At 41.0% G+C, this 17,729-nt stretch overlaps 1 protein-coding gene across 1 annotated transcript in view; it reads left to right on the top strand.

Moving 5' to 3' along the window:
* PIK3AP1 (phosphoinositide-3-kinase adaptor protein 1) overlaps positions 1-17,110 on the top strand; it is a 40,968-nt gene extending 23,858 nt beyond the window's left edge. Inside the window, exons 6-18 of the mRNA XM_053983219.1 lie at positions 296-438; positions 1,562-1,694; positions 2,379-2,575; positions 4,794-4,983; positions 7,779-7,874; positions 8,400-8,579; positions 9,357-9,419; positions 10,074-10,279; positions 11,780-11,852; positions 12,187-12,342; positions 14,057-14,127; positions 14,314-14,423; positions 15,478-17,110. Of these exons, the coding sequence (XP_053839194.1) occupies positions 296-438; positions 1,562-1,694; positions 2,379-2,575; positions 4,794-4,983; positions 7,779-7,874; positions 8,400-8,579; positions 9,357-9,419; positions 10,074-10,279; positions 11,780-11,852; positions 12,187-12,342; positions 14,057-14,127; positions 14,314-14,423; positions 15,478-15,532 (1,673 nt within the window). The 3' untranslated portion in view covers positions 15,533-17,110. The remainder of the gene's footprint in view (positions 1-295; positions 439-1,561; positions 1,695-2,378; positions 2,576-4,793; positions 4,984-7,778; positions 7,875-8,399; positions 8,580-9,356; positions 9,420-10,073; positions 10,280-11,779; positions 11,853-12,186; positions 12,343-14,056; positions 14,128-14,313; positions 14,424-15,477) is intronic.
* The last annotated feature ends 619 nt before the right edge of the window (positions 17,111-17,729 follow it).

Here is a 17,729-nt window from a genome sequence, read left to right on the forward strand (position 1 = left end):
TTTCTAGTTCAAGGTGGAGTACTTTCAATATTAGTGGTCCAGTCTACTGTTAGCAGAGGACCCAGCAGGTTATGTGCATTGACATAGCTATAAAGAAGGTAGTTCCAAAGTACTTGCCTACTTAGTGTTACAAGATCATGACTCTTCTCGTGACTTTTCATGAATTCAGTATAGCAGAGACTGTTTTGGTATCCATCTGGTGGTATATCCAAACTCCTCCTGTCCTCACAGTACATCATGCAAACTCATGCCTGTTGTTTGTGCTAATGGTTATTTTTGCTCTTTCTTTTTAAAGATTTAACCTCTGGGACAGTGCCCCTGCAGATATATTCAGGGGACTTGATGGTGGGAGAAACAAGTGTAACTTACCATACTGACATGGAGGAAATCAGCAATCTGTTGGCTAATGCAGCCAACCCTGTACAGTTCATGTGCCAGGTAAGGACTTTAGCAATCAGCTGCTTTGGAAACCAGCTCTTTCAGAGGCTAGACAAGCAGGCATAAGCAAAAGTGCTTGCTATGAAGTAGCTCTTCTGAAATGAAGTAATGCAAGGTTATTTAGGGATTTTCATCTAACTTTAATATCCTCTTTTATTGAAAGCATGAGTGTTTTTTCTATCTCTGGAGCATATAGCTGACTAAGGTGAGCCAGGTTATCAAACTAAGAAAAAAAATGTGGTCAATCAGCATCTACATTTATACCTTGATGACTTCAAAAGGTTGGAATGACAGAACTTGATACAACAGAAAGTACCATAACAAAATAAAACGTTTTGGAATTTGTATCTAGGCATTATTAAAAAAAAAATTGTCAATTGTAGCAAAGATTCATATTATCCAGAGGAGGCAGAGTAACACAAAATGATTCGGTGGTTCTTAACATTTACTTTTTCAATATAGCCGCTCAGTTTTCCTATTCTGTTTTGTCCAGTTAGGATACCTGAACCCTATTAGAGGGGTAAAGCTTACACAAGGAAGTTGTCTGCTGTGTTGCCCTGTTGCCTGCCTGCATGTTCCTGATCTGCCATGTAGTGGAAGCCTACAGAGTAGCCTTGTTAGTCACCAGAATACCTGGGGCAGAGGAGACTGTGTTTCCCTTGCTTTTTAGTTCAAGTTGTGTAGCAACTGGTTGATGCCTCTGCTTAGGGAGTATGCCTGTTCCCCAGTGGTAAAGAACGAGATCAAAAGCCAAACCTAGCATGTGTACAATTCAAAATGGACTAGTGCATACTTTAAAGCAGGGGTGACATTTCATTGGAACACTTTCAGAAGTGTATACCTGCCAAGAAAGTAGGAGGCAAGTTTTCTGTGCTTCCAGTTGCATGAGTGACTTTCTCATTGTGCTCTGTCTTGTGGAGTATACAGGTCTCATCTATTGAGTTTGATACTCTATTTCTCCACCAGGAAGCTATCCAAGTTTTGTTTGACCTGAACATTTCTACCTTTTGTGTTTATACCTACTGTTTTCTGATTGTGTTAAATAATAAAGACACCATATAAATCTCACCTAAACTGAATCTCCAGACTCTACCAAACAACAGTGCTTTCCATTTATCTGTAGGCCTTTAAAATTGTGCCATACAGCATAGAAGCCCTGGACAAACTATTGACTGAATCACTCAAGAAGAACATTCCTGCCAGTGGTCTACACCTTTTTGGAATCAACCAGCTGGAAGAAGAAGATATGACAGCAAGTAAGTTTAAAGACGCTTGGTTTATTTTTAGGTTTTCTTTGTATCAGTTGTTTTTCCTTGAAGCACCTTAACACTGCAATGGGTGGTACCTGCACAGGCTGTCTCAAAAACCTTGGATCTCAGCCAGGAAGCTAAATTTCTGATGTTATCTATAGAAAGGGAATTGCCATTTGAGTCAGGTGACCCTTTTTTATTACATGTATCATTTTCACTTCCCTGCACTGTGGCAGGTGGTATATAGACAGCTTCAAATCAGATTGAAAAGATTATGCTCCCCAAATGTCTCCCAGGTTTTCTGCTTTGTTCTTTTCTGTCTCATGCGCCTTTTCTCCACAGCCCAGTTTTTTTCCCCAAACCCCATAACTCTAAGATACACAGTGGGCACTGAGCAGTTGAGTTGGTATGCTGTCTTTTTGTAATGATGGTCTAAGAAGTCCTTGCAAATCTGTGATCCTACCTACATTTAAGCTATTACAGCACCATATTCCCCACTAAGGTTATAGGACTTAAGCCTGGAGATGCATGAGATAAATTGTGCAGTTGGCTCGATTTTGAAGCCATATATATACTTCCAGGGATTTCACAGCTGCTTTGGTCTGTGTGTTTGCTGTGTCTGTTTCTCACCTACTGGCTCTGTTGCTACTAGAGAAAAACTTTGGTTCTAATGGGCTCCTGTTTTCACAGATCAAAGGGATGAGGAGTTGCCAACACTGCTTCACTTCTCTGCAAGATATGGGCTGAAGAACCTTACTGCCTTGCTGCTTACGTGCCCTGGAGCACTGCAGGCCTACAGCGTAGCCAACAAGTATGGCCACTATCCAAACACCATAGCAGAAAAGCATGGCTTTAAGGATCTCCGCCAGTTCATTGATGAATATGTGGTAAGAGGAAGCTGAGCCATCTTTCTGCCTCGTCCCACACTGGGTGCAGGCTCTGTCATGGAGCTTGGCACTTAGTGTTGCTTGAGCAGGAGTGATGGGGTGATAAAGTGTGTTGTGATAGGGTGTAGAACACAGACATCCAGCCACACTGAAAGCTTTCAGGCTGGAGGGTTAGGTGTGTCTCTGGAGCCAGGGAAATTCCTGGGGCTTTTGCACAGAGCAGGTAAGATGGAAGCAGAGACTGCCATGCTGGCTTCCATTCCTCCATCCATCTAATGAAGTTTCTGAGGAGATGTGATGGGTGCCTAATGCATTCTTCTAGTTCTGATCTTGGGAAAGAGCCCCTTCATCCATCTTGCCTTAGGGAGTAATATGGGAACAGAATATGTTTGGGAAGATACAATTTGAGGTGCTCTCTTATTAGTTGTAGTATGGGCAGGATTGTTTACTAGCTCATTCACAGCTGATCTGTGTATTCTGCCTGTTCCACTTGATGCCCATTTCTCCCTACATTGGTATAGCTGTCCATTCTCTATTTGTGCTGTCAGGGATCCCAATTCACAGTTCATTTCTTTTTGAGCTAGCCCCACCCCCCAGAAAATGCACTCTGACTTTTCCAGATTATGACATGGACCTGACTGCAGCTGCACCAAGCAATTGTTTCTGTGTAGTACTTGGGTATGCATAGAGTTTCTCCTTTTGTTTCAGTTTGAGCTGTTTCTGGCCTGTATGCTTCAAAATAACAAGGAGCTCCTTGATTCAGGTCACACTGACCACATCTGAATTCTATTTGCCTTTGCTTTAGTTTGAAAAGTTGTGTTTTATTGTCCTTAACATTGTCTGAGTGCTGGGTGATAGATCTGCCAGCTTTAGTATGGTTCTGCCAGCCAATTACTGTAGTGTTGAAGCCGTATTTAGGAGGCATGGGTAGTTCTTGGACTTGGGCCTTGCTTCTTGACATTATACATTAGAGCTAAATAGAAGTCATTCTATATTCTGAGATCAGGAGGGCTGCAGAAACTGTAAATTTTGGGATCACAATCTTTGCATCGGGGTAAGTGAAAGATGTGCAGGAAGTTCTTCCAACCTCTCATTGCAGTACTGTGCTCCTCCCATATTCTCTCCACCAGCACAGTGACAGCTGTGTTAAGAGCAGGTCCTCCTTACTGACCTGCTGAAGCTGTCAGTGCAGCACAGTACAAAGCACACGAATCATCTGCAGCAGTGCAACTACTACAAGGTAGAGACTACTATCAGTAGTATGGATGTCTGAAAATTTCATTAAACCCCATTACTCACCTAATTTTCTTTCTGGCAAAGATTCCTCTGCACCTCTGTAAAGCATTGCATGAACTACTGGCCCTGACACATTTTGACTGTGGAGGGAAGCATGTGTAGACAGCTTTGACACATGTCCTGTGGATTGAGGGCCCATGAGTCTGCGTTTGTGAATGGAAGAATATCTTGTAGTATTGCAACTGTTAAGGTGGTGCTTGTGACATAATTGGAATTTGGGAAGGAGGATGGGATGAAGTTTTACATTTTGCTTCCTTGTGTTGTGATTTGGTGAAGCTCTGTCTTCCCCTCCCTGCTCTGTGTTGCAAATACATAAGAAAGGGTTCTGCTCTCCTGTGAATCAGAAGTTGTCTGTATTACATGAACTGCTGCCTGCTGTGAGATTTCCTGTTAATATCACAGAAAAGGGTCTGTGTACTCCCACTCTGGGTGTTACATGCTGCTGCTAATGCCAAGAAACTGAAACTGAATCTACATCAAAGCTAAAACTTTGCTATTTTGCAGGTGCTCTGCATGTGATAAGCTTTCCCCCTTATGGTTAGCTATGCGTGCCCCAAAATAGCCTTTGACGAGCATTTCTATTTTTAGAATGAGTTGTGCTTATGTTCTGGGAGTTTGCAGACCTTGGGTAGGACATGAAAGTGATGGGGTGAGAGGCTGTAATGGCTACTCAGAATGTGTCAGCAGCCCTTGTTTCACCTTTGTTACCTATTAATACAACATAGATCTCAAAAGTTTTACCCAGACAGCTGTAGTGGGGATTTAAGTCACTTGGAAGCCTCAGTCTTTGAGAATGAGCTGTCTTCAGAGGTTTTTTTCTATCACTGATGACAAAATGAGATATCTTTTGCTTGCTTTTATTCTCTAGATTCTTTATTTAAAAGAGACTTTATTTTTTTTTCTTGCCCTCCTTCCTCTCCAGGAAACTGCAGATATGCTGAAGAGTCACATTAAGGAAGAGCTGATGCAAGGCGAGGAGGATGAGTCGGTATATGAGTCCATGGCTCATCTGTCCACTGATCTGTTAATGAAATGTTCCTTGAATCCAGGCTCCGATGAAGAGCTTTATGAATCCATGGCTGGATTTGTCCCGGGTGCCCCAGAAGATCTTTGTATGTATATTCATAGAGTTACAGAACCACGGGAAGGTTTGGGTTAGAAGGTACCGCTAGAGCTCACTTAGTTCAAGCCCTCTGCAATGGGCAGAGACCTCTTCAGATCAGATTGCTCAGACCCATCTCTCTTACACACAGTAGCACCTCTTACAGCTTCTCTGCTCTCACCACAAGGAAACTATGCTGCAGTTCTAACACTGGCTGACTGACAAAATTGTACTATACCTTTTCTTAATTGATAGTGCAAAGGATCAAGAGCTGTTTCGTCAGTGTTTTGAGGACGCCCTGAACCCTGAACAAATAAATTAACATATAGAAATGAGACTAAATTTTCTACCATGTCCTGCTTTTTCCTCCTGAGGATTGGGTACCTAGGAACATTCTGACACTGACAGAAAAGAACGCTGTCAGATGTGATTTTACTGACAACTGGGAAACTGAGAAACAAGAGCTGAGATTCTAGCTCAACAACTTGAGGGCAAAAGAAAGCAAACATCTAGAAATCTATGTACCGAGAGGATTATAAGTGAAAAATCATTATTCTAATCTGATTGGTTTATTGCCAAAAATAGAGCTAATTCTGATAAATATGCATATGTTTAACTTTTTCACTATTGCATTAATATTCAGTGAGGCAAATTGAAAATACCAAGTTAAGTACTTCTGTTAAGCAATTGTAAATTTGCTGTTCTTACTCACCTGTCTGTTTGGTCTGACTTAATCCCACTGATCTATTTTATGTTTCTCATAACGAGCAGAGAATTTAGCTTCTTATATTTTAAGTATTTCCTTAAAGGTACTTAAGGACTTCTAGTGTTTCTGCAGTTTTTAAGTGTGCTACCTCAGGGGAAAAGCGTTCTTTTTGAAACACTTCTGCTTTTGTGCTATATTGGTCATGGACTGTTTTTCTCCTCTTTTAGATGAAATTATAGTATAAAACACTTTTTTTTTTTTTATTATGAAGTCCAGAAGATTGTGTTGATTCTTTCCTTGAAATCATAAACTCTTTTCTGTTAAGTGTTGTTGGCCGCTGCAGGGATAGTCTTGCTACCAAAACCAGGATTATTCTGCCTTCAGGTGGAGATAAGCAGTAAATCAGGTTGGACTTCTAAGGAACAAAGCCGCTCTTGTTTGCAGTAATGAGTGAGAGTTTCTAGATGCTTGGTAGGTCTGCCTGTAATCAGTGCACCTCTGAATGGGGTTGATTGACTAAGCCTGTGGAGGGTTAAAAAAAACCTCAACACTACTAAGCCAAGCTCCCCTTCTTCCAGGCCTGAAATGCCCAGATCTCCCAGAAACTATGCATGGAATTTTCTTGCAAATTGAGCTCCCTGTAATTTAGCACTTTTGAAGTGGACTCTGAAAACTTCTTCTGGAGTTCTAGTGTGTTGCTTCTGCACACAAAGTTCTGCTGCCTTCCATTCAGGAGTATTTTATTGAAATTTCTGTTTTCCTTACCTGTTAGTCTTTGCCTGAAGAGTATTAACAGCTTGTCTGAACAGTGCAAAAAATCTACCTGTATCACAACAGATAAGTTTAAATTGGCACAGTTCCCAGCACTTAGATTGATTCTCTCCAAGTGAAAGTGTTTCAATATCATTTAGAATACCAGCACACAGGCAAACCCTCACTGAAATTAATGGGAGTGCTGGCTGGTTTAGAGCTGCCATCACAAATAAAGGATTTAAGCTTTTATACTGACTTGAAGGTTTGTGAGGATGGCTCACTAGGGAATCATAAACTAACTTCACTTGAAGTACTTTTTCTAGGAATTACCTGTATGTGAGTAGATATGGCTGTGGTGTAGAGGATAATACCTGGGCTATTTTAGGTGTAGCCATATTGTGGCAGTGTGCCCCTTTATTATGATCAAGATGTGCTTCCACCACAGTTTTTCAGAGACTGATCAAAGGAAGGTTAGATACCAAAGGTCAATTTTTCTGGTAGGAACTTCTTTGAGAATAAGGTAACAGAGGACTGAAGCCATTGTAATGAGTTAAAAGTATTTCATATTCTCACATGTGACCCAAACGATCTAGTTTACATAGTAGTAGATCCATGACATAGAAATAGATATACCTCAAAAATTCACTTATATCAATAAGCCTCAGCAATCCATTTATATTACTCTCATTTTTTAATATCATTAGGAACATGGTTACCAAACATTTTATTTTAGTTTTAAGATTAGTTTTAGTGTTGTGAGATCTACCTTTTTCTTTAAAATCAAAAGTCTCTATGTCAAAACACTGAGTTAACAAAGTATCTTATTTTTTGCTGTCAGTCCTTTCTCAATACTGAATTATCATCTGACCCTCTAAACACTTTCCAGATCCAAGTAGTTAACTCAGCTGACTGTTTTGACTTTATTCCAATAAATAAAACAAACACTATCTTACATGTCATGGGAAAATTGCCTTTAATGTCTTGTTGTTCCAAGCCACATGGTTTCCTCTCTGGAGCACTGTGCAGAGGTCAAAACTTTCACCTGGCCAACACACGCTCAAGAACAGCCAAAACTCAATGCCTTCTTGAAGCCTTGTCAGAACTTATCAATAGCATGGTTAGTCACCCTCAAGTGTAAGCATCAGGCAGCTGAAAAAAATTTGTGCAGAGTGGACTGAACATAGCAACTTAGAAGCCTTTTTCAAGGAAAATGTCTGGTCATTTGCCCTGCTTCTTTGATTGTCACTATAAAGTAAAGGTGCAGTTTATTATGTCATATCACATTGTTCCATGTATTGAAGGATATAATTAACAGATTCATCTTTCTGTTTTTTTTTTTTTCCCAGATGTAGAGATGCTTCAATCCAAACCAGACACTCCAGTTGCTGGAGATGAAGTTTCTATAACTACAAAAGACTCAATGCTCCGCAAGTTTTTAGAAGGTGAGACCTATTTTGAGGGAAGGATGGCAGTAGCACAGTTAAAGCAATTAAACAGAGCCTGAGAGTTCTTCATGAACTCTTAAGGATAGAAAGAAGATAGCCCATACAGTTTGTTTTTTTCAGACAAAGGACTAATTCTCTATAGTACTTTGTAGACCATCACACATAGCTTTCGGAAACCATTGGTCTGTTTGATTTGTTCACTATTAAAGTATGTTAATTAACTGAAATTAATTAAAACTAACTGTTCCTCAAATTCTTAAAGAGAGTTAGGAGTTTTTTCACTATTTCTTTAAAAGAGATAGTACAGGCATAGTGGCAAACAGTTACATGCTACTAGATGTTAATTACTTTATCAAGTCCTGTCATGAAGGTCTTTGGTACATTTAAGGCACTGCAAAACTGGATGGTTTTGGCTGTGAAATGGCCAACTTGGTAAGAATGTGGTACATAATGCATCTGGAGGGAACCAGTGTTCAGTGAAGTGGCCAGGTTGCTATTCTTACAAACTTTGCTCTGTTGTAGGTGGTAGCATGGATGTGCCAGATTCTGAGGAAGGAGGTCATGAGCAGTATGGTGAAGACGTGTACTACTCAGTGGAACAAGACCCTTTTCCACAGGAAATGGCTAACAGACCTCCAGTTCCTGTTCCAAGACCAGAATCTAGCTCTCCACAGCCAGACAATGAGCTGTACATCTCCAAAAGTGAGTTGGTTACCAGTGGAAATGTAGACCAGTAAACTGTAGAATGGCATTGACATGGGCTCCAGTTGCCAAATAAATGCCAGGATCCCTATATTATTTGACTGTGGAGTTAGGTTACCTTTGGGATCCAATTCCATATATGTTTTTTCATCTTTTGCCTACTCTGAAAGTGTGGGGATGTTCTATCCCAAGATCTTGGCCTAAGTTTGCTCTTCGTTAAAGCAGTAGCATGACAGATTACCCCCAAATGCTATAAACAAATCCAACTAAGTAGGAAAGATCCTGATATCATAAGGACACAATCAAGCTAATAAGTTAAGACATTGCTGATCTGTAATGGTATCATTGATTCAACTACATATGTATAGGACATGATTTTATACCTCAGTACCTCACCCTGAAGGTGGGGTTTTATTGAAATTGAAGAAGATTGTTCCTCCTAGTTCCTTAGGCAGCTTTGGAAATCTAGGTCATGTATCATGAACATTCTAGCAAGAACCACAATGGCATGTGAGAGAGTAATTTCAGTGACTTCTTCCCACTGTGACAGGACTATGGAGAAGTCATGTCCAGATTTCTCTTAGAGGGGGCTGAGCTAAAATTCTTTGAGGTCAATAGAAAGGGAATTCTGCCATACAAATCTTTTTCTTCAATGGACTTAAAAGGGTAACAGAAGCTATAATGCAGTGCAGAATTGTGTATGCTTGCCATATTCATCCTTGCTATTTCTGTATTCGTGAGATGCATTTCAGTATCTAAAGAATGTTTCTTTTGCAGTTTTTGCACAGAAGGCTCAAAGACCTGAGAATCTTTATGTCCCTAGGGGAAGGGTTAAGAAAGGTAAGGTGGAAGTTCACCCTGAAAATCCTTTCAATAATCCAAAAACAGATCTGTTATGGTAGCTTCATTTGTGTGAAATATGACAGAATAGACTGCTTTGCAAAGTTCTGGGGATAACTGTTCTCTATGACCCAGTCTTTTTGACCATTTCTGACACTGGAAACTTCTATAAGTGCAGAGTGTGAGGGGAGCACATCTCATGTCTTGGGAACTCTTCTTTATGTTACAAAACAGTTAGAAATTGCCAGCATCAGTAGAATGAGTTTTCAGTTTCTGGGCTTAAACTACACAGATTACCTAGATAGACTCTAGCTTTGTGACTGCTAAGGTAAAAGCTCTGTTCTGTGAATTGCTGAGGAAGCAGGGCACTTTAAGGAATGTGTTTTGTGCTCTTTACTTAAGCTCTGCTCTTAAAAACATAATTTATCCCTGGGATATATTTGTGTATGAGGCCACCTCCCAGCTGGGCTTTTAGACCTGACAAATAGTAGGATGGCCTAAGAAGAAAACACTCACTCTGTAATACCTGTTTTTTCCCCTTTTTTTTCTTTTTTTTAAACGTCTGCCAGATCAAGGGTACTTGATCTCTTTGTATTCAGTGAGAAAGGTAGATCCACAAGTTTAATAATATTTTTGCTGGTGCTCTCTCTTCAGAGACAATAGTCAGGCCTGTAAGGGACCTGTCTCAATCAAGTATATATGATCCATTTGCTGGAATGAAAACCCCTGGCCAGCGGCAGCTGATTACATTACAGGAGCAAGTGAAAATGGGCATCCTCACTGTGGATGAAGCTGTACTTCATTTTAAGGAGTGGCAACTGAACCAGAAAAAGAGATCAGAATCATTCCGGTTCCAGCAGGTACAGACTTACGCTACTGTTTAAGAAATATAGCTGTCTCTCCAGGTATATATCACAAGCTTCTCAGCATGGGTACATTTTTTTCCTGGTTGGAGGAGGAAGACTGCTAACTTAGCTAGCAGAATTCTCTCCTGCCGTGGGGGAGCTGTTCCCAGTAAGCAGCAGGCAGTTTTACAGATCTGTTTGTCTTGCAGTAATATTGCCAGTTTTTGAAGATCTGTATACAAGGAATTGGATCAAATCCAGTTTGCTAAATCACCTTTCTAGAGGTCACCTAGCACATACCTTAAGGCAGGGGACTTCTGTGATGAACATTTAACTTGTTGGTTCTCATCCATTTCAGATCAGTGAAGACTCTGTGTCCCAGATGATGTATTGGCTGTAAAGCCCTAGTTGGTAGATGACCTGATTTCTCCAACTGTTTGTTTGATGGCTACAGGACTGTTCATTGCAGCTGGGCAAGGTCTAGCAAGGGTCATTAGTAAAAGCAGAGTGTTTGGGTGCCTTAACAGAAAGAGGGAGTCAGTTGGCAGTAGTGACATAATGACTGGTAGAACTATCAGTTATAGTTTAAATTTTTCATTCTCAAGTTAGAGTGAGGCTCCCTCTTTAAAACCAGTGCCTGCTTCTTTTGGAGCCTTTTGTTCATGCTGTGGCAGTCTGGTTTCCAGTGGGTGACATTGTTTTGGAAGCTGTCAGAACAAAGGCAAAGCTTTTCTCTTCCTGATTCTCAATTGGAAAGGTCCTCTCTACCCAGGAACAGTCAGAGGAGTCCCTTCTACCAGAGAAGAACACAGTACTATTTAAGTAAATTGATGTAGAAGAGATGAAGTGGCATGCTCTGTGCCCCATGCTATGAGCAGCTTTCAAAGTCTCTGCTCTGAATTTTGCTTCAGCAGTTGTTTCCTCTGCTTTTCAGGGGTTTTCTCCTCTCAGATCTGTACATATTTCCCTGCTGAAAAAAGGTGGTCTCTTTTCTCCCTACCTTTTTGTACTGTAAGGTGCAATATCCTGCCACACAATGGTGAAGAGTCTTTGCTTCCAGTTACATTTCTTCATTGGGGATAGCCTGAATTCTGAGTTGTACCTTACACTCTGGGATGCATGGCAGTCTTTTCTGTCCCTGCAGTCAGAATAATCTGTTCATTAGTACAGAAAGGATAGTGCAGTTACTTGATTGTGGGTCTTGTTTCTGTGCCAGTGTCACAGTGCAAACAGAAAATACAGGGAGTTGTAAACCCAATTTGCGGATTATGTGCCACTGCCCGTATGTGAACTTGACCTTAACATACATAATGAACATCAGAAAAAAACTTGGCTTCTGAAAGGCACACATGGGTTTCTGGAAGGAACAGATTAAAACCTGTTGACATGGTTTGGACTTCAGCTTTGTTACAGCTTGACTGCAAAGTTAGCTAAAATATAATACTGGTATTGTCAGAAAGCTGCTAATCTTCCTTTATCCAAAGCCCTGAAAAGAATATCTTGTGATGTTTTTAGGAAAATCTGAAACGTCTACGAGACAGCATAACCAGGAGGCAAATGGAGAAGCAAAAAAAGGACAAAAGTGCAGGTAACCGTCTATGATTCTGATATTCTCTGGTAATGAAGCAGCTAACCATATTAAGAAGATCTTCAGGCAGATATGTGTCCATATGTATTGTGGTTCTGTGATATTTTAATATGCACATCCATGTGCCATTTGGCAAAAACTTAGGGAAGTTGTTTTGCTCCTCACTTTCAGCCAAAAAAAGGATGCCCCACTCTGTGGAGTGCATCTTGATTCAATCATGTACAGTTATGATTGTCCTTATGCAATCATGTTTAACTCTGTCCTTAAGTGCAAAACTTTCTCTTGGAGGCTATAATCACATAGACCTTTCTGAGCTGTTCATTTTCCCTTCCAGATTTGGAAATTACAGTACCCATTCGACATTCTCATAAAACTTTGGGGAAACCGGAATGTGCAATATATGAATACACCCCCAGGAAAAATGTTTTTCCACTAAAAAAGGAGTTAAAACGAGGAGACTGGAAAACAGAAAGCACATCCAGCACAACAAGTAAGCAACCTGAGCATCACTGTCCCTACAGGACAGCTGGATGGAACACACTTACTAAGCCTTACCCTGGAGTCAACCCAGGGGATGGGACTTTTGTTCCTGAATCCCAGCACTGACAATGCCACCCCAAACCTTGCATGCCTCAGGCCAGCTGTTTTCAAAACTGTAAAAGCAATTCCAGGTGTGCATCAAATGGTTTGGGCATCTTTTGTCTGCATCTCTGCAGGAGGAGAACCTGAAAACTGAGCAGAAGATTCTCTTGAGCCCTTCTCAGGGAAGGCATACCACCTGTTTTCAGTTCTTAAAAGTAGATGGTAGCTGCTCCCTTATTGGAAAGGATGCTCCCATGCTGTGACTGCCAGCAGGCTGTGTGCTCTTCTGGCCTGAAGGGCTGGAAACCAGTCTCTACATGTTGTTTCTTCAATTGTTTTACATAAAGGACAGCATTTTTCATTGGTAACTGTGGGACCTCTTGAGTGACTTGTGCAGTCTGCACATTTTTATTATCTTTGCTTTTAATTACATTTAATTTGTGCAAATCAAATCTCTGTGTTCTTGCTCTTACTGCAGACTGAGCAATTCATGCAGAAATCATTTGGGATCAGTTGGATCCTTTGAAAGGAAACCTGACTTCCTGTGAGGTTACCACCTTTGTGACTCTTGGCAAGATACAGCTGGCATGCATCCAGAATAGGTGCCAGAGGCAGCTGGCTGAGCCAGTAACTTGCATACAAGCACGTGTGAGAGAAGTGTTAACAAGTCTGCAGAGCTCTCTGTATGCAGCCTGGTGCTCTTTCTCACGGTGTGATGGTGAGAATGGACCCTACCACAGTATTTAGCACTCTAAAGTATTGCTGTTTGTACCAGCTGATGAGACTTACCAAGGTAGGAGGGAGGGACTGCATCATAGGAGAAAACCTCTCTAGCCACCATTTCAGTGTTACAGGTTTCTGAATATTAGTGTCCCAGTATTTCACAGCCTTATAGAATGTTATCTATTTAGGACTGAAACCAGCCATAGCAGTGTAGGATATGTTTGTGAGTTGCTCTCACCTTTGGAATTGGCATGACTGATTGAAAAAACAATCCCTGCTCTGAGTTCATGACAGTTTAATGGGTTTGCATAGATGGGTGCTGAAGGTTGTTTGAATAAACTTGTTTTTAGCTTGGAAATAGACTAGGAAACATTCCTGTGATGATTGGGGATTGTTTTAAGAGGGGGTAGCAAACAGTTATTTATTTGGAACAGTAACTTCTTAAGCAGTCACTCCAGGAATGAACATGTGACAGTGCTCAGAGCCATCTATCTTCACGCAGTTGTTAAAGGTACGGGGACTGATAATTTAAATGTACGCAAGTGTTGGGTGTGTAACCCTTGTGAAAATATTTGCCTGACTTTCCAGATGATACTGGCATTGCATCTCTTCAGTTAGATTATGGTTGTGAGTATTTAACCAGAAGACTGGATAAAGAAAGATAAGGCAGAAGTCTTCCAGAAAGAAAGCATAATTGAATGGCTTGGTCCTGTGGTTTTTGTTGTATGAAATGCTGTTGTTTGGATCCCAAATATATGAAAAAAAACAGTGAAAATAAATAAAATAAGCATTAATTATATTTACAAGAATTAAGCATGAGGTTAGAAAGAGCCCTGAGTTAGGTATTTGCAGTTAAATCACCAGGGTTTATTAATCAGTTTTTCTCTTGCTTCCTCCAGGTAGTGCAAGTAACCGCTCCAGCACTCGGAGTATATTGAGTGTCAGCAGTGGGATGGAAGGGGACAGTGAGGTAAGCTCTCACCTCTGCTATACTGTTCTGCTGTCCTTAAGTATATGCCTTTGTTTTCATGCAAAAAAAAAAAGGGCTCAGAGCTGGCACTGCATTTAGAGAAATGCCAAAACGTAGCCACTTCTTTTGTGAAGATACCAAGGACCAGATTCTGCTGTTCTGTAAACATTTCTCTTCATTTTGTAGGACAGTGAAGTCCCAGAAACAGCAAGGAGCCGCAGCCCAATTCCTCACCAAGTAGAGAGGCTTCCTTTTCCAGAAAGGCCTCCCAGAGTGCCTCCTCGAGGTGCAAGCAGGTAAAACTATAATGCAGCTCAAAATGTGTGCTTTCAGTGAATCCTTATGGAAGCCTTGGACAGAAAGCAAGGCAGTTAGCAAAGGCAGAAAGTGAATGTGTTTTTGAACAAAGTCTAGCAGACTGCTATTTGTCAGCACACAGTGTTAGGAATTGTAAGGTCATTGTTTCTCATCTGTATGTGGAGGAATATGTTTCCTAGTTGGTAACAAGGCTGTTGCAGTGCTGTCCCTATGGTTCATGCACAGTGAGGGGCAGCACTAATGAAGCACACAGTGCTTGCCATAGTAAGACTGACCCAGGTTGAGTTACATCCTGCCTTTGGCAGAGATTTAGTACCCAACCCTCCTGAAAATATCCTATTGGAACATACAAAGTGTAGTGCAGGGGGAAGTTCTTTTGGCATTCTCTTGGACTTTTTTCTTTGTACAAAGTTCAGATCTCTCCAAAGCATATATGTTTACATGTGTTACTGGCCTCAAAGAAAGAACTGCACTGGTTTTATAAAAGGTGTTGAAGTCATTTGATCATAAACTTAAATAACTTGTAAACATTCCTTTAGTCCAACCAGTGCAAGTCTATGAAGTCTATTCCCTAAAAGTTCTCTCAGTACAAAGGCTAATAAATTTCTCCAACTCTTAAAGCAGCAATTGCCACTGCGTGGGTGTAGCAAGGTCTGTGTTGTTGGCTTGGCTTTGGCAAGGAAATAGCTGGAATTTATCTGCAGTTAGTTTGAAAAAAGGTTTTGAATCTTTTGATCTCTTCCTATTGCATCTTCATGTCAGGAGAAAGCTACCATACTATCAAAGTTTTACTCCAAACAACTGTTATAGCATCTCTTTCCAGTAATAGTAGAATTACTGCAGCTTAACGACAGAAGAAATGGCTTGGACAGGAACAGTGCTCTGGCAGCTTGGCATCTGCTCTGTTGCTCAATCAGCCTGTTTTTCTTCTTGTATGACTACTGATTGTACAGTATGCTTACATATGATGTTATTGCAGAACTCTATTTTTTACTACTTTTACATGCATTTTCATTATCTGTCTTTTTACAGGCCTGTAAGCTGTGAAGGCTTTTATCCTCCACCTGTGCCCCCAAGAGGTCGCTGAATCTCTCAACATCTGTGGAATATGAGATTTTTTTTTTTTGTTTATATATGTGTTTGTACAGATTTTTTTTTGGGCTGTGTTAAATTATTTATAAGTGGGACCCAAATGATTTCATCCTCCTGGAAGCTCTAGTGACTTTTCCCATGATTTTCACTGGGACTTTTTGGCATTCTATAACTTTTTTTAAGTTTGAGGAATTTTGGTGCTTTGGGGCTTCAAGAAAAGGTATCATCATTGGGAAGAACATTGTGTGTCTTGGGAGCCCTGCACCAACGTGAAGATCCCATTTGATCAAGAAAGCACATGTGTCCTTTTAGGAACTAAATCCTGATAAGCATTGTTACCAAACCTCTCAATACAGTCTACCAGGGCTTGACTGGGAAACATGCTTAAAAAGTAAAGAAAATAAGATGTTTGAAAAATGCTCATTACAGCAGGAACAGGTGAATGTACTACTGCTTGGCATAACATTTTGGATACAATTATACTGACCTTTCAGAAGGTGTAGCATCCCCCTTTAGCAATCATTAAACCATGGTGGGGATGAGAAATTGTCTTCAAGAATGTATTTTGCATACAGTCTTGAAAATGCCTTTCCTTTTCCTGCCTTCACTTCCTGAAGAGGACAGACAAGGTGTTGTGTGTGCTCTATTTATCATGAAAATTCCCAAGACAGCTGGTAAGGGACCTTCCATATCACAAACCAACTGTGCTTAGACCTTTTTCAGGCAGGGTGCAGGTATGGTGTTACAAAATCAAATCACATGACTGAGCTCTCAAATTAGAGAAGGACTTGCTGGCAGTGCTGTGTTCTGTGTCTCTTACATGTGGTCATTATGCAGCAACATGAAGGCATTTCACTTCATACTCTGGAACAGTAGTGAGTCCCCAGTTATCAGTGCACACCCCTCACAAATACCAGCTTTGTTTTAGCTGGCTGCAGTGGAAACAGACAGCCTGAGGGCTGGACTCTGCTTGCTCTACTATCCCTTTCTACCAATGTGAATCTGCAGCAGCTATGTCCAGCCTTTTTTCTGCCTGAGGGCTTACAAACTTAAGAAGACTTCCTGGTTTGGCTCTCTTCCAGACCTTGAAATCTTCTGTGCATATCCTAACCCTTGGGAGACAATTTAAGGCTCTTGTTGTCCATGAGTGACACAGGTGGGAATCGGCAAGATAACATTCAGGGTAGAGAATGAAACATCATTACATACTTGGTTTTCAGGGATGATAGAGGGGGTAATGGCTTGAAAAACAGACAGATACATCTGTATTAGGTGATCCCTCAGGTATAGGTAGGACATGTAGAGCTTCTGTCCGATCATGTCAGCTCCCCTTCATGTGTAGGAGAGCAGGTTTTTGGTGCTGAAATGAGGAAAATAGTAGCAAGGATAAGTGAAGAAATTAGGGATAAAAGAGATAAACCAAAAGAAGAAATTCAGCAGCTTGATTGTCTTCAGCTGTCATATGCATTGGTTTGCACACAGCTCCCTGGTTTTGCTCAAAAATTCCCTATCTTCTTGGTGCTGACTGCAGCTGTGCCCTGGACCTTGGGAGCTGTGATGTGGTAAGAGGAATTTGTCTGCTTTCACATCTGCCAGGTACAACATAAAGTAGAATTGTAGGATGTGGGTAAAACTGTAATAAGGCAGGAAAAGAAGAGCAAATTATATGTGTATAATGCAGATTTTCTTTCAGCACTGTTGGACTGAAGCAGCCCAGGGATCCATCTTTCCACGCTTATTTTTAATTCTGCATCCCCTCCAAGTTATAGCCAAATATCCCCTATGGGGGGGATTTATCTGAGCATTTGACTTTGCAGAATCCTAATAGCTGTGAACTGGATAGCTATTGCATGTGCTGTGGAGAGATGGTTATATCTGAATTACTGAAAAGTAGTTCATAAGTAGCCTTTCAGTCCCTCTCCCATTTGAAGCTTAGATACTTCATTACTCTGACCTGACCTATCACCTAAAGCCAAATGCTGGTGGGGCTCTGGGAGAGGTGAGCTGGGAAAAGGGCAGCTGAGCCATACTATAAATGCATTCTGTTCAGGTCCCTTCTGCACTGCTTAAGGGAGGGAAACTGAAGATGCAGTTGTAGTTTCAGGCATTGCTGGCTCACTGCTGCTGGATTAGTGAGGGATCTCAGTAACCAACAATCACTGCAAGACTCTCACCCTATCAAGGAAAAAAGG

Source organism: Vidua macroura, chromosome 8, assembly GCF_024509145.1.
Source record: "Vidua macroura isolate BioBank_ID:100142 chromosome 8, ASM2450914v1, whole genome shotgun sequence".
Classification (NCBI taxonomy): domain Eukaryota; kingdom Metazoa; phylum Chordata; class Aves; order Passeriformes; family Viduidae; genus Vidua; species Vidua macroura.